Source organism: Quercus robur, chromosome 9 (genome assembly GCF_932294415.1).
Source record: "Quercus robur chromosome 9, dhQueRobu3.1, whole genome shotgun sequence".
Taxonomy (NCBI): Eukaryota; Viridiplantae; Streptophyta; class Magnoliopsida; order Fagales; family Fagaceae; genus Quercus; species Quercus robur.
The window spans coordinates 19,872,356-19,890,221 of record NC_065542.1 but is presented as its reverse complement, the minus strand read 5'-3'; the positions used below and the strand labels follow the sequence as shown (position 1 = coordinate 19,890,221).

The following is a 17,866-nucleotide window of genomic DNA, read 5'->3' as shown; positions in this document are numbered from 1 at the left end:
AGTTAACTATAACCCACATGCTCTTATACTCTTATCTTAACAACACCAAAGATGATCATTTTAAATTGAGATGTTAGCTAGAGATTTGATATCACACTACAAAAAAATAGGTCTACAACCGTGTTTTTAAAACTCAGTTGTAGCTCCTAAAAACGTGGGTATAGGTCCATTTGAATCATACTTGCATTTTCTATAGCCGTGTTTTGTATCATCGCCCATTCACCATGGTAATAGACCGACTAGTCTATAGCCACGTTTTTAAAAGTGTCGGTAAAGGTCTTTAACGTATAGGGGCTATTTACAAATGCAACTATAGGTCGATAGTTTAAGTTGCATTTCTTAAAAACACGGCAATAGGTCAGCTGTAGCTGTGTTTTTTAAAAATATTGCCAAAAAAAGTGGCTATAGAACACGTTTGACACTACTAAAAACGTGGCTATAGAACGCGTTTTTAGTAGTGTCAATTACATTTCAAATTATGGGTATACATCTCTTTATAATGGCTGCTGCTTTTGGAACTTGGCTATTGTATCTTTTTAGACTCTATCGTTAAAAAATATCAATGAAAAATGATGAAAAAATCACATAGATACTCAAATTTGGTGAATTGGGGAAAAACTAAGAGGAAACTATATATTATAAGTCTCGTAATTCAAGCTCTACTGCCATTTACAAGCACAAAGGGACTTTTAATAAGTCCTAAGAAAATAATAATAATAAGGTCCACGCAATCTTATTTATACCAACCATGCATACACATGATTAAAATTTTTAATATAATATTTTTTTGAGTGAATTTTAATATAATATGTGGTTTACCTGTTCCTCCTCTTTTTCTATTTGCAGTTAAGAGCCACAGCTTAACCACTTATAAAGGAAGAAATATTATTTACCAGCTTATATGTTGCTATCCTCTATATTTTAATGATGTAATCAAATGTGATGTATCATAAATTATTCATACATGTGACTAATTCTTTGATTTATTTATTGTGAAATAAGGGTTGAAGAATATGGTTTGCTTTCTAAGTCACTTTTAATATCATTTTGGTTCTTTGATGACTATACTAATGCTTTTGATTGCAATAATAATCCTTTTCTTAATTTCCCATGGTTTGTCATGACTTGTTGGCATTGCATAAATTATTAGACATATCCAATCTAAGTGATTATACATGGTTCGTCTCATACTAAGGCGCTTTAATTGTTATTTTTTTTTTCATTGCGATTATTTATTAGTAAAAGAAACAGTTGTTACTCTCCTAAATTAGATTGTGCCAATTCAACAATGAGATCATAGATGATTCTTTTAGCTTGAAATGATCTAGATGAGTAATGTACCATGTGCTTCAGCATTATAAGAAGTAGAATATGCTAGCTAGGGAGCCCAACATCAATGCTAAAAAAAAAAAAAAAATGGGTGGGTCAAAACTTGTGACATGACAAACGAAAGATTCTTGAGACTGCAGGTCTAACTACTAGGATTTTTTTTTTTTTTTTTTTTTTTTAGAATACTGAGTATTTTAACATATACACAGAAAAATGTGAGAAAATCTTAAAGAAATTGGCAATGATGTATATTCAAAATGGCCTAACTACTAAGATAAATAAGTGATTGTGTTTGGTTATACATTACAAATATATATTTTGTAGTTTGAAGTTTTTGTTTTTTATTTTTTATTTTTTTTTAAATATAGACCATTGCCTTCTAGACATTGGTCATTTATAATTTTTTTCTCGGTTAACAAAATTATAAGAATTCCTTTTATATATATGTAGGGTCCCGATTTATGGCCCAAACCCACAGTGTATGGGATCTCGGCCCAATGAACCCAATACAATAAATTTGTAAATAGTGGGTCAAAGAACTAGGCCCTAATGAGTTGAACAACGACTAGAATTGAATTAAATGACAATCAAGCACGAATAAGAGGTATTGATATCAATAGACTTCCAGTCCAAGGAGACCACGATTGTATATATTGATCACAGTTGGATACAAAGACAATTTAGATTGCTACAGTGTTCTCTCCCTATTTTTCCCAATCCCCTTTTTTACGAAGAATCCTTCACACTATATATCCTCCTCCGAACCATCCTCATCCTACACTTGTTGATCATCCGAGTCTTTATTTGAGTACCTGTCCCATCAGACACCCTCTCTGGTTCTCTGTGAGTTGCGGTAATTAAGGTACGTAGCACTGTTCCACATAAATGCGGCCAGAAAAGTAGTTGCAATGCATTTAACGCAGTGATGGCAGCTTTCCCTTAGATATTTTTAGGTCTCCTTCCTTCTCGTATGTTCATGAGGCACGTCCCTATCATTAAAGTTTCTTGGAAGGTTACTTTAATTGCTGGATTACATACTTTGAACCATATTCATCAAGTCCGAGGAGGAGCTACTCCTCAGACAACCTTTCATTTAGTCCCTACTTATGGGACCTAGTCTAGGAATATCTAATAATTATTTGCTCCTCCTCGGACCCAACTATATTCTCGGATAAAGCCCAAGGCCCAATATACGATCTTGGGCCCTTATCCCTACAATATATACACACACATATACACCCTTCCATTTCTCTCTTTTTTTTTCAACAAAAATCTCTGAAACTCAAACTCAATTCCCAAGTTCTCTAAACTACTCTCATCTCTTATTATTTTTCTCTCTCTCATATATTTATATACGTATAGAGTTATGGTCTTATCTTTTTAATTATTTTTATTTATACAAATACAAATATCAAATTCTTCAAGATGGAGGCTTGGGTCGTTCAATGGGAAATATGAATATGAATAATGAACATTTTAATATACTATTCTCAGCTTAATATTAATAATGAATATATCAATATACTTATTTATTCCAATCAGTAAAAGTTAATAACTGGTTATATAATTTTCTTAATAGTTCAATAGGACAATTTGTGTTTTGTGACATATAATATAATTATAAATTTTATTAAAATTTATAAGCTCATTAAAGGCCCAATAAAGCCCCATTAAAATCCCATAAGTAACCTCATTAAAATCTCATTAACCCGGACCCAATGGACATTATCCATAAATAGAGGTTTTCTTTTTCAGCCAAACCCAATCTATTGATAAGTTAACGGCATGTTGGCATGCAAGCTGGGCCCGCCCTGCCCATGGGCCAAGTAAAATGGACCAGGTCTATACGATTCCAATCACTCGGTCACAATGAGTCGTACATGAGTCCTACAAAGGTCCTCTTTGTCTGCCCCAATCTCTATTTTCATGCACCGTCCAAATGACTTTCATCAGGTCCTAGTTATCTTTTAATATATAAAATTTACCACTATCATTTGTTGCTACACAAAATTCTCCTATAGTCTTAAGTCCTCCGAGAATCAAGTCAAGATCAAGCATAGTTTCAATCACTTTTCAAACTTTGCGTCTTAGGAAGCAAACTCCTCACTTGAATTGGCGTGAAACGATTATGTAATTGATAAACTCATAAAAGCAACTTGTATAGAAAATGAAGTTTATTCCTTCAATCACTGCATAGCCATTTTAAAAGTCATTAGAGAAGCAATAAAGCAAAAGAACTTTTAGACCAATTCAAGAGGCCACGAAAAAAAAAAAAAAGCATAAGGCACATAATTATAGAACTTCCAAACTAACTTTGATTGTTAATGTGCTAAACAATTTACACTAAGTAGTTCTGTATATTATTTTCTTTTTTCTTATTTAACAAGTTTTGTATATTCTAACCATACAAAAACACTCACTCAAATAATATATTGGTGTGGGTTTGTGTTCCAAACACTTTTATTCTTATTTATTTTTTAGCCGTTGGAAATTTATGAGAAAAATAACCGTTGGGCAATTATGAGAAAAATAGCCGTTAGGTAATAATTGATAATATAGCCGTTAGGCTTTTAAGGGTTATTAGTAACTAATAATTATAGACTATTATCTGGAAAAAATTGGCCTTTGCCCTTTTTAAAAAAACAATCCAGTATTTTGCCCCCTTTCCCAAACTAATTAGGGAAATAGTGGCGTTTTTAAAGAGCCTGTAGTGACGTTTTAATGACCTATAATGGCGTTTTGTAACTCGAGCTCCTTGAACTCAAGTTATAGGTAAAAAAAAAAAAAAAAAAAAAAAAAAAAAAAAAAATTTGCATGTAACTCGACTTCATGGAGCTCGAGTTACAAAACACCACTATAGGTCCTTAAAACGTTACTATAAACTCCTTAAAATGCCACTATAGGGCTCTAGAATTTTTTTTTTTTTTTTTTTTTTTTTTTATAACTCGATTTTGAGAAAATCGAGTTTTAAAAGAGGAACATTTCCTTAATTAGTTTGGAAAATTGGGCAAAATGCTGGATTTTTTTTTTTTTTTTTGAAATGGGCATTTGCCCATTTTCCTCCCTATTATCTTCATAAATAACCTATATAATACTTATCATAACACCCTTTCTAAAGGGTCTCTTTACTACTCTATATTTTAGATATACACAAGTCTACGATCTTTCTCTCCCACATATTTTTCTACAAGATTTTTTTTTTTAAGGAAAGGCAATAGACAGTTGTTCTTAAACCTTTTGTGAGTGGAAGTGCGTACATCACAAAGGTCGACGCTATAGTTTAATCCTGGGGGGTTATTTGGCCAAGAGAACCAATCGCACTAAGTTTTACTTTGGTTGGCATGAATCAACCCTTAAGGACAACGCTTTTAGCGTGATTCTATAGCACTATGAGATTGTTCCTAAATTTACTTAAATTTATATTATTATTGCTTATTTACATTCTTGCTAATTATTTGGGATATTGTTTGTTGTATCAAAATTGTTTATTCATTATTATTTTTCCAACAATCTTAAAGGTTGATTTAGTTTCTCAAAATGGATAAACAAGTTATTGATTCTCTTAAAGTCATTTCAGAAATTACCAAGCTTGAACCTTTTGATAGAAATAATTTTAAACGTTGGAAAGAAAGGGTTTTGCCCATCTTGGAATTTACTGAAATTGATAGCGTTCTTCATGAACCCAAACCCGATGATCCTAAAAAATTATCAAAGTGGTTAAAAATAAATAAATTATGTACACATACTATTAAGTGTGGTTTAGCTAATAAGTTATTTGATAATTATTGTCATTTTACTTGTGCTAAAGATTTATGGATGAACTCAATGGTCGTTATGGGTTTGAGGATGAGGATGCTAAAAAATTTGCTATGGCTAAATATGTCTTTTCAAATGTGTAAAGAAAAAACCGCTTCTAGCCAAATTGAAGATTTTCAAAAATTAGTTTCTAACTTAGCCAAAGAGGGTGATAATTTACCCAAAGGGTTTGTGGCTCATGGCCTTGTTTATAAGTTGCCGGACTCTTGGAAAGAGTATAAGCACCAGTATAACCATCATAGAACCTATTTAAATCTTCAACAAACTATTATCGATATTCAAATAGAAGAGACTAATAAAGTGTCTGAAATTTCTTCTAAAGTGAAGGAATTTACTTCCAAGGTTAATATTGTAGAGGGAGAACCCTTTAGACCTCCACAAAACAATAAGAAATATGATCCTAGAGGCAAAGGAAAGTTTTATAACAAAAATAACCCAAATCCTCAAATCCAAAAGAAAAAGGGTAACTGTTTCAATTGTGGTAAAATAGGTCATTATGCGGCAACTTGTAGATTGAGAGGCAACTTCAAAAACAATAACAACAACAAAGGCTCAACATCAAACAAAGCAAATGTGGTGGAAACTGAAGAGGCCATTGTGGCATTGGTGTTTGAGGCACATTTGGTCTCAAGTGTGAAAAAATGGATAGTAGATTCGGCTTGCACAAAACATATTGGTGCATTCAAAGAGGAGTTTATTTCCTACACTCTAATAGTGGAAGTCACCGAGTTTGTTTATGTTGGGGACAATAGGCCTGTACCAATGAGTGGCAAAGGGAAGGTACTCTTGAAGCTAACTTCTTGTAAAACTCTTTCACTCACCAATGTCCTCCATATGCCTCATTTTCAACTCAATCTAATCTCGGTACGTTTGCTTGGTAAAGCTGGTATTAAAGTCCTATTTGATGGAAGTATAGTTACTTTATCTAAAAATGAAATCTTAGTTGGTAAGGGTTATGATAATGATGGTCTTTTTGTACTTAATGTTGATCAAGTCAATAATGAAAATGGTTCATCTTCTTATGCTTACTTGGTTGATTCTATTGATGTGTGGCATGGTAGACTTGGACATATAAATCTTGGTTACATAAAGAAAATGAAAGAATGTGGAATCATAAACTCACTAAGTGAAGCAAACATGGAAAAATGTGAAATTTGTGCCGAAACTAAAATCACCAAGAAACCTTGTAAATCTATAACAAGAGAATCTGAACTCCTTATTTTGGTACATAGTGACTTGGGTGATTTAAAACACACAATAACTAGAAGTGGTAAAAAAATTTATGTAATCTTTATTGATGACTATAAGGACGCGATTCGTAACGACCCGTAACAGTGTTGGGTTCGTACGTAAAAAGGCCCAAACAATATCATTTGTAGAACGTGGGTTTGAAAGGCTAGGCCTTAGTCACCAGACGGTGGGTTTTTAGTGGTGTTCATACATGGTTAAGTCGTTTTCGCCCTAGAAGTCTTTCTCCTGGAGGCGGGCTGGGAGGCTCTGGTTTTTGGCCATTTTTCCCAGCCAGTCCTCTGGATTCCTTTCTTTTCCTTTTATACTCGCATGTGTTCCTTATCCTTCGTCCACGTGTAGGACCGACTTTTCCCAGACTGATACTTGTCCCATCAATCCATACCCAGAGTGGTTGGGGGTGATTGTAAAAGCTGAAGAGTATGGCTCTGTCAGGTGCAGAGTATTGAATGACAGTAAGGGCAGCTTTCCCTGGTCGTTATACTTTCCAGCGTATCCTTCTCTATTGACCCAGATATTTTAGATTTTCTTCCAAGCTGGTCCTATACCGTTTTTGCCCTTCCTTCCGATGAGACCTCGGACATGCCGAGGACTGAATCGTCATCGGCTGTATCCCAAGGCTATTTTGTACTTGTATTACCGAGCCTGGGCCATAACCTTCCTCGGCTTGGGCCTTTGGGCCCCAGCGAATAAATGGGTCTGGCCCACAAATTATTGGGCCCCACAATGACCATTCTAGATTCACTAAACTTTATTTACTAAGAACCAAAGATGAAGCTTTAGAAATGTTTATAAAGTATAAAAATGAAGTTGAGAACCAAAAGAATAAAAGGATTAAAAGACTTAGAACTAATAGAGGAAGTGAACAAAATGGCATAATTCATGTGGTAACTCCTCCTTATTCACCTAAATCTAATAGAATAGCCAAATGGAAAAATAGTACTCTTAAAGAGAAGATGAATGTTATGCTTGTTAGTTCTAGACTATCTTCCAATATGTGGGGGGGAAGCCATTCTTTCAGCTTGCCATATACAGAATAAGGTACCTCACAAGAAAACTGATAAAACTCCTTATGAACTTTGGGAAAGACTTAAGTCTAACTTGGAATACCTTAAAGTGTGAGGGTGTTTGACTAAGGTTATGCTACCTGAGCCTAAAAAAAGAAAACTTAGTTCTCGAACATGTGATTGTGTGTTTATTGGATATGCTAGTAATAGTTCATGTTATAGATTTCTAGTTATTAAGAGTGATATTTTTAGAATCTTACACTATTATTGAATTTGAAAAATGTTATATTCTTTGAACATTTGTTTCCTTTAAAAAATAAGGAAAAAGTATTGCATGAATCTGTTGATACTTCTAATGATCTTGTTGATGACATGCAAGAATTAAGAAGGGGCAAGCAAGCTAGGAAGGAAAAGAGTTACGGTAACGATTTCTTTGCCTATATTGTTGAAGATGAACTTGTAAGTTATTATGATGCAATTAAATCTATTGATGTACCATTTTGGTTGGAAGTTATTAATAGTGAATTAGATTCTATTATGTCTAATCATACTTGGCAATTAGTTGAGCTTCCTCCTAAGGTTAAGCCAATTGGTTGCAAATGGATATTTAAAAGGAAATTAAAACCGGATGGTACAATAGATAAGTATAAAGCATGCTTAGTAGCTAAGGGCTATAAGCAAAAACATAATGCTGATTTTTTGATACTTATTCTCTGATTACTAGAATTACATCTATAAGAATTTTGTTTGCCTTTGCATCTATTCACAAACTTGTTATACATCAAATGAATGGTAAAACTGCTTTTTTAAATGGTGATTTAGAAGAAGAAATTTATATGGAGCAATTTGAGGGTTATGTTGTCCATGGACAAGAACACAAAATTTGTAAATTGGTTAAATCCATGTATGGATTAAAACAAGCACCTAAACAATGGCATGAGAAATTTGATAATATGATGCTTACACATGGATATGTGATTAATGGTGCGGATAAATGCATATATAGTAAGTTTAATAATAATGAAGGTGTTATTATTTGTTTATATGTTGATGACTTGCTAATATTTGGAACTAACCATAATGTTGTGCATGATACTAAAAGTTACTTGCCTCTAAATTTGATATGAAAGATTTAGGCAAGGCAAATGTTATTTTAGGCATCAAGATCCTTAGGGACAATGATTGCATTATAATATCACAATCTCATTATGTGGAGAAAATTCTTAAAAATTTTGAACTTTTTGATATGTCACCTATGTCTACTCCATATGACTCAAAGGTGCGCTTGGTTAAAAATCATGGTGATAGTGTTTCACAAGATAAATATGCACAAATTATTGGTAGTTTAATGTTTTTGACAAATTGTACTCGTCTTGATATTGCATATATTGTTAGTAGATTGAGTAGATACACTCATAATCCTAGTATTGAGCATTGAGATGCAATATCTAAATTATTGAGATATTTAAAGGGGACTTTTGATTTTGGTTTGTCATATTGTGGCTATCCTACTGTTTTAGAAGAATATTGTGATGCTAACTGGATTTCTGATACAGATGAGGTGAAACCCACTAGTAGATATGTGTTTACACTTGCTGGAGGGGCTGTCTCTTGGAAGTCATCTAAGCAGACTTGCATGGCGAGATCCACCATGGAAGTAGAGTTAATGGCCTTAGAGAAAGCTGGGTCTGAAGCCGAGTGGCTTAGGAGTTTATTAATTGAAATACCTCTTTTTACTAACTCTATTGCTTCTGTTTGCATTCATTGTGATTGCCAGACTACCATAACACATGCTAAGAGCAAAATTTATAATGGGAAAAGTTGACATATCTGATTAAGGCACAATATTGTGAGGCAACTTATTGGTAATGGTGTTATGTCCTTGGACTTTGTAAGGTTAGAAAGGAACTTCACGTTTCCTTTGACCAAACCACAAGCAAAAAGGCTGGTGAGTGAGACAACTAGGGGGATTAAACTGATACCCAAGTTGTGACACTATGACTAATGCCCAACCTCTATAATGGATGGTTCCATGTAAGGGGTTAAATGGGTAGAGGTCATTAGTGGTCCATGTGGGCACTGTCATTTATTATGTGTTTTTCACTATCTTGTTAAGGAGATTAGTGATGAGTCCATCCCTATAGTGTGAGACAATGCTAAGTTGCAGAATTTGGTGAGGATGAGTTTAGGCTCTTAATGAATCCATATCCCTACCTATTGGGATGGGGTTTATCTACACGCATTCCTCATAGATGCCACCAATTAAGTTACAGATTGTTGGAGGTTGAGCTTTAGGCTCTTAATGGATCCATACTCCCTACTTGTTGGGATGGGCTGTTCTACACGCACTCCTGATGGATGCCATCTATGTGTGAGTGGAAGTTGTGCCGCTTCCTATAAGACTTTTTGGATAGGTCTCTAGAGCTCTCATGAAACCCAGTGGCGCATGGTCTGGATAAGGTGCCAACCCGCTTAAGAACAACCTTGATAAAGAAAGTTATGTGGGTGGTAAGTTTGATTTACTAATAGCTTGGTTAAAAGAGTTTTAACTTTACCATTGTCTTTTAGTTCCTACTTATTTATCGTATGTATGGTTAAAACCTTATGGTACCATATTGATACATGCTTTCTTTAGTTGCATGTCTTTCCTATTTTGTGTTCGTAACATGTGGGGGATTGTTGGTGTGGGTGTGTTCCAAATACTTTTATTCTTCTTCTTTTTTCTAGCGGTTGGAAATTTATAAGTAAAATAGTCATTGGGCAATTATGAGAAAAATAGTCATTAGGCAATAATTAATAATATAGCCATTGGACTTTTAAGGGTTATTAGTAACCAATAACTATAGACTATTATCTTCATAAGTAGCCTATATAATACTCATCATAACACTTTTTTTAAAGGGTCTTTTTACTACTCTATATTTTAGATATACACAACTCAACTATCTTTCTCTCCCACATTTTTCTACAATAATTTTTTTTTTTTTTTTTTTTTTTTTTTTTTGGTAAGGAAAGGCAATAAAAGGTTGTTCTTAAACCTTTTGTGAGTGAAAGTGCGTATATCACAAAAGTCGACGCTATAATCTAATCTTGAGGGGTTGTTTGGCCAAGAGAACCAATTGCATCAAGTTTTACTTTAGGTGGCACAAATTAACCTTTAAGGGCAACGCTCTTTGCGTGATTCTATAGCACTATGAGATTGTTCCTAAATTTACTTATATTTATATTATTATTTCATATTTACATTCTTGCTAATTATTTATTATTTCTTATTTACATTCTTGCTAATTATTTGGGATATTGTTTGTTGTATCAAACTTGTTTATTCATTATTATTTTTCCAACATAATATACATCTTAACCAAATCAAATCACAACATCTTTAATAGATTCATACTCCCTAGTCTTCAAGCCCTCACTGACAAGGCAATTTGGGCCAATTGGTGTGGAAAGATTGGAGACGCACACAGTGCAGGATAGCTCGTGGCACTACATGAGGCCTTAATGAAATCTGTGATACGACCATGCTCAGTAGCGGAAGACAGACTTGGCTGTGGTAGGAATGTATAATAAGGTCGAGAATAGTGTAGCAAAAGATGGGAAACTTTAGCCTTAATGTTTCTTAGGAAATTAAAGGAAACAATGGCTTCTATATTATAGAAGTGAGCTTGTGGATGACTGGTTGAGTACAAGATTGGGACTATATTTACATTTAGGGTTGATCATTTTCGTTGCAACAGCAGCATCTCATCCCGGTTTGAGCTGCAACAACTGTGGCTCTCTAACCATCCCTTAACCTATTGGAATAAGGAAGGAAGGGATGCTACCTTAATGACTCCTTCCTCATCAAATGTACCTACTCTCACAAAAGAGTTGTACAAAGTGGTGAGAAAAGACCTATGAAGTAGCAGCCCTCAGGCCCCTCTCACTTGTTCCAAATGGGTAGGGGATGCTAAGAGATCCACAGCTATTTATGCAGCTCAAACCGGGTTGAGATACTGCTGTTGCTGCGAAAAATGATCAACCCAAGTAGCATTCCAAGCAATCCTCTATATTTATTCTAGGAAGCTATAGCGTACAAAACATACTCCTACATGGTGCCCTTAATGTTGTCATGGCAGAGAGCTCAATGTTTGATAGTGATCTAAGAGCATTCAACTCGTGCAAAAATTCATGTCTATTTTAGTATAAAAACTTATTTTTTTTTATTTTACAAACTCACTTTTCAAAACACCCCATATCAGATTTCGTTAAAATCTATTTTACATCCTCACATTTCATTAAAATCTCATTTTTTTTCTTAATTTTTTTAATTATTTTTCTTTCTTTACAGAGAAGAACTATCACCTACTCTCTTCCTTTATTCTTGAGATGTAAAGAAAAAAAAAAAAAAAACAGCTAACATTTTGTTTGTTTGGCCGATAATGTTTTGTAGAAAATGAGTTATTTTTCTGTAAAACTAGCTCATTTTCCTATGTTTGGTAGCAACCTTAAATTAGTTGAAAAAATCTTCTAACTTCTCTTATTTAGCTTACTGTGAAATAGAGTTGTTTTATAATAATAATAAAAAATTAGTGGAAAACAATCTCTAAAAATAAGTCATACTTTTTGTGTTGACCAAAGATAGTTTTCTTTTAACTTATTTTTTCAGATACTACCAAACACTGGAAAATACAAAAATAAAAATAAAAATAAACTATCTTTATACAAGGTTTTTCATAAAAACAAATGGAGCGTAAATGCAAAATGAATAGTGTTATGTTACTGTAACAAACTTGTAAATTTATACAATTGTATACAGGTGATGTCGGCTATTTTTAGATAATAGCAAAACTATGTAAATTCTACACCTCTCGCTATTATAATCGAACCAAGGAATGCTCTAGGCTTCACAGTCACGGGTATAAAAGACTCTTTTTGACAAATGAGTTTTTCTAGTTTACAAAGATATCTATCAATTTGCAGCATAGTTATGCTAAATATTCCTTTCCTGGATTTTCAAGTGGGGTTTTGTAGTTACTTCAATCACCACAATATATGGTCATCTCTCACTAATAATTGAGCCTATTCTTTTTACTTTTATGTTGGATGTTAGGTTCTAAAAATTTAGATTTATATATTTAGAATCATATTTTTATTGTGTTGGCAAATCAAAAACAAAGCATGTCTAGTCTAGGTTTTAAGACAATGCTTAAAAGTGGTTGTTTCAAGGTTCAAGTCCAGCTGATTACAAAAAAAGGAAGTGAGATTCTGCCTCGCTTGACTGATCAAGAATTAGGCTCGATCGATTGAAAATCGCAGGAACAATTTTTCTGCAAAATTTTTGAATAGGCCCAAACCCACGAAAACGTTTAAGGTTTCATTTAAACTTCTCCACATATAAAAGGAAAACCCTAGTCACATTTTGAAGACTCTTAGAAGACTTGTGTGTTACTCTTTGTGAGATCTGAGAAATTTTGTACTTTCTAACTACACAAGAATCTACCGGGTCCAAAACTATAATCAGGCGTTAGTAGAATATAGTTGTTGCATCAAGATCATTACTGATGGTGATCTGAAACCTTTAAGTGGGATCTCAAAGTCAAAAGTAAGGCGGCTTGTGTTGGTGTAAATCCAAGAAGAGAAGGAGTCCGTGGATTCGGAGCTTGCACATGATTGTGTCAATAAGTTACTACTGGAGGTAGCAATAAATTTAGAGTTAAATTTGATTGTAAAAACTTTAATTCTCTTATAGTGGATTTGTTTTACCTTGAGGATAGTTAGGTCAAATCTTTTCCAAGTTTTTACCTTAAAACAATTCGTTTCATTAGTTTTCTTGGGTCATCATATCATGGTGTTATTTACTTTTCTGCATCTTTGCATGATATGATTTATTTGTATTTAACCTATATTTGAATAATTAATCGAAGTAATCACTTGGTTAATATAATAGGTTAAACAATCTGGTTTTAGGGGTCTAAACGAACAAACATTGGAAAATTTAATACTTCCTAATATTTGATAAGCATGAGAAGAACATATGACTAACAGTGGCTTTGATGAAATGTTTAGCCAATGAAAATTAATTTAGTGGGATAATGTTGATTATAAGTTACATCAGTATGAACTTAACCCTTTCTTTTGCCTAATAATGCATTTGAACATGTAAAGTAGCTATTAGAGATATCTCTCTGAATGTCTATTCAATATTTGTGGTTAAACCCTGACAACTAAGTTTTCTAACGTATAGTGCAAGGCAAATTAAGTTTTCTAACGTATAGTGCAAGGCAAATTATTCACTCGTTTTGTTTTTGCTGAAAGTGATGAAATTATATTGACATTTGATAACTACATTTTTTTTTGGCAGGATCCACACAAAAAGAATCTCATGGGATTGTACTAAAGATGAGGCTGTCCAACCAGTGTACAAGAAATTCTGAAACTTTTAGCTATACAATTACACTAATTAATAATTTTATGTTAGCTATACTGTTACATTTTAGGTATTAAATTCCTTATTTATAAGCTTTGTATGGCATAGGGGAGTCTTGGGAGATCCTATAACATCAAAAAGGGCAACCACTTCCAACTTTTAAGGCTATACCTCCTCAGCTTAAATTGGGCTATATATTTTAGGTTCATTGATCACAAGGTCTGGATAAAAAGCCCACCTGTTGTTTAAAATAAGATACAATTGCTGATTAATAAAATAAATAAATAAACAGAAGATAGAATTGCTACATCATATGAATCCACCGGTTGTAAAAAAGTGTGAAAATGCCCATCTATTGTTTAAAAAGTTGCAGTGGCTCGTTACCAATTGCAACGTCATGAACCATTACAACAAGGTAAATGTCTCTTACTGTTGAATAAGAGTTTTGGAGTTCAATTTTTACTTACACAAAAAATTAATTGATATCTTAATCTAATGATAAAAAATAATCATAAAGAACGGACAATATATTTTGAAACTATCTTAAAAAAAATAAATAAATAAAAAAGGCAAATTGTTTGGTCACCGGTTTTAAAAATATTTTTCACTTTATTTATTTTAAAAATTGATGGGTCCCACACAAATTATTTGTTTGGAAATTTATTAAATTGTTCTCAATCTTATTGCTCTAAACAGTTTTTAGAAAACACCTAGAAGGCCAGAACTTGTTTTCTTCTTTCCTCAGTTTTTATTATGAAAATACTGTAACAATATAATAATTTCTTCTTCTTGTTCAGGCATTCATCTCTCTCTCTCTCTCTCTTTACCAACCATGACCGGATCACCATGCGATTAGGGATTTTTTTTAAAATTATTGTTCATTTGTAATTGTTGGTCAATTATTGTTTTTTTTTTCTTTTTTTTTTTTCAATTGTGTTGTGCAAACATATATATTATGGCATTGGTAACATTGTCACTAGACATGGCAAAACGGGCGAGTTAGGTCGGGTCAATCGAGTTTGTCGGTCAATCGGGTTGCGAGTCAAAACAAGTCATTTTTAAACGAGTCAATCGGGTTGCAAGTCAATCAAGTTGCAAGTCGAGTCGGGTCGAGTTGACCCATATTTTTCAAACAAGTTTTTTTTTTTTTGAAATAGATGCAATCTGTCAATTGTTTATGAGTTTCTTAACTGTGATTAGATTCTCACTGGTGATACTGTTACCATTTACCAATTACCACTAAACACTTAATACCCAAATTTTGTGCAACTCTTGTTCCATTTTTCTAGAAGCTAATCTTGGTATAATCTTCAATTTGTTTAAAGTAAGAAGAGAAAATGAAGGTGGCAAGTAAAGAATGACAAACTATAATGGAGTACATAACATATTAAGTAAAGAAGAATAAGTAAATATTTTATAAGAATTACATCTCAATCTCAATCTACTTAACATTGGTAGACGTGGCAAAATAGGCAGATCGGATCGAGTTCGGGTCAGACCAATCTGGTTTGCAGGTCAAATGAGTCACGGGTCAAAACGAGTCATTTTTAAACGGGCCAATCAAGTTGCGGGTTTTGCAATGTCTAATTGTCACAACTAACCAATGATGGCTACCCATGATCTTGGACTTAATAGGACACATAGACAAGAAATCTGGATTGATAATATATCTCAACCTAAAGTAATCTGAATAGTCTGTCGCTTTGAATGAATGTTTGCAAGTAAAAGAGAAGAGAATATCTCATAAGACGTACAATGAGATCACAATTTCACAATAAGTGAGATTCACACATGTCTGTAACAGTAGTGGCAAAACTACTTAGAGAAGTGGGGGGTTATGGCCCCTCAAAATTTTCAACTATTAGATTTTTACCCTTAGATTTATCTAAACTTTACAAAAGAAATATGGTTTGCCCTCCAAACTCTCTTTATATATCTTGTATGACTTAATTAAATTAGTTCAATTTTGTATTTGTTATAATTTTGGCCCTTATTCATAAAATCCTAATTCCACCCCTGAGTAGAGGGTACTTCGTTTCTCTCCGTTTCTATTTTACTGTTAAAATTTTATTTTTCAATATATGTATAAATAATTATATTATTTTAAATTTTAAATAAAATAAAATATATAAAGCTCATTTGTAAAAAATATAATCTGAACCCACAGTCCTGCTCTGCTTAATTTTGTCTGCCAAATGCATGTGATACTGCACTCAGATCCAATCACTCACGTGGTCACAGATTCACAATTCACATTCAGTGTGTCGTACATGTCAGCCCCCACGAAGGTACTCTTTGTCTAACCTGGCCAATCTTATCTTTACTTCCTTTTTTTATATTTTTTTAAAATAATTGATCTTATCTCTACTTTTTTTTGTTTTTTATTTTTTGAGAAATATCTTGTCTCTGCTTTAAGCCTCCTTTAACACACCGTCCAAATTACTTTCATCTCAGTGTCAGTGGAAATGAAAAGATATTCGATTTCTTTAATCATCTTTTAAATTTTAATAAATAAAAAAAAGTTTGCCACTACCGTTTATTGCAGCACCAAATTATCGTATAGTCTATGTTGCAAATATGACTGATTTGATTTATTAGTTCCAAGTTCACTAAAGTCAAGATCAAGCATAGTCTCCAATGTCCACTAGTTTTTTCAATGTTTGCGTCTAGGAAAACAATTTCTCGCTTGAGAATTGGCGTGAAAGGAGGATGTAATTGATAAAAGCAACTTGTATATAAAAAATGCATTTATTCCTTCAATCAAGGGATAGCCATTTTAAAAATCATTGAAGAAGCAGAGAACTTTAAGACCAATTCAAGAGGCATAAAAGGCACATAATTTTTTAGAACTTCCATACCAACTTTGATTGTTGGTATGCTTAACATTTTACAAGAAGTAATTCTGTATATTATAAACATACAAAAACACTCACTCAAATAATATACATCAAATCAAACCAAACCAAACCAAACCAAAATGAAATATCAAGACTTCTACAAAAACTTTAACCTTTGGAAGTGGCTTAGTGCTTTGAGGCATAGCTATTAACTAGTGCTAGTGCATTACTAGTGACTTGTGCAACATTTACAACTTGTGCCTTAATTGAAGCCTTGACTTTACCATCCAAGGCCTTGCCAGAAAACCCATCAAGGCAAGTGTTCTCATCGGTTAGTGCTGCACTAACCCAAGTCTCAACATTGCTCATGTGCCACAGAAAGTCCTGACCCTTGGCTTGACCAATGTGCTTGAGCTCATGGATGGACTTGCTAAGACGGTCCACAGTATCACCCATCTCTTCCAAGCAATCTTTAACAGCTTCATATTCCCTAGACTTCAAGCCCTTCATTTTTGTCATTTTTGACACAAATGTTTTTGTAGATTGACACTTGGATAGGCTCACAGACAAGGCAGTATGGGCCAATTGGCGTGGGCTTTGTTGAATTGCTGAGGCATAGGCTGAGAGAGTTTTGACACACACCGCTGGATAGGTAGTAGAACTACATGAGGACTTGATGAAACTAGTATCATAACCACGGGCAGAGGATGCAGACTTGGCTGTGGCAGCAAGGTATAATGAGATAGAGAATAGCAGCAAAAGATAGGAAACTTTAGCCATAGTGTTTGGTAGGAAACAATGGCTTTGATATTGTAATGTAAGAGTGAGTGTGGTCCTGTGTGGATGAGTGGTTGAGTATGAGATGGCTCTTTATTTATAGGGGGCTAAAGCTAAAGAAACACTGTGCTTAATGCAACTTTTGTGAAATGAAAAATAGACTAGCACAAAATCAAGTGCAAAAGTAAAATAAGGCCAGCCTGAAAGTTTGAGACTTTGAATAATGCTAGTCACGTGATAGTTTTCATTAACAGTTGGGCTAACAGGTATTTATTCTACGTACAGGATTGTATTTATTATTGCCAACATCACTTTATAAAGTTTCATTAGTGGGGTATATCTCAAATTTTCAGAAATTTTAGGCAGGTTATATGGGGCCATTTAGGTGGAGTAGAGGATAAGTATAACCTTTCATACCGACATGACTCATACCCATACAC

At 33.6% G+C, this 17,866-nt stretch overlaps 1 protein-coding gene across 1 annotated transcript; it reads right to left on the bottom strand.

Moving 5' to 3' along the window:
• Window positions 1-16,630: 16,630 nt before the first annotated feature.
• On the bottom strand, window positions 16,631-17,517 carry LOC126699205 (21 kDa protein-like). Its single transcript, XM_050396881.1, has one exon. It carries the CDS (start codon window positions 17,427-17,429, stop codon window positions 16,836-16,838), a length of 594 nt encoding a protein of 197 aa, XP_050252838.1. The 5' UTR covers window positions 17,430-17,517; the 3' UTR covers window positions 16,631-16,835.
• Window positions 17,518-17,866: the final 349 nt, after the last annotated feature.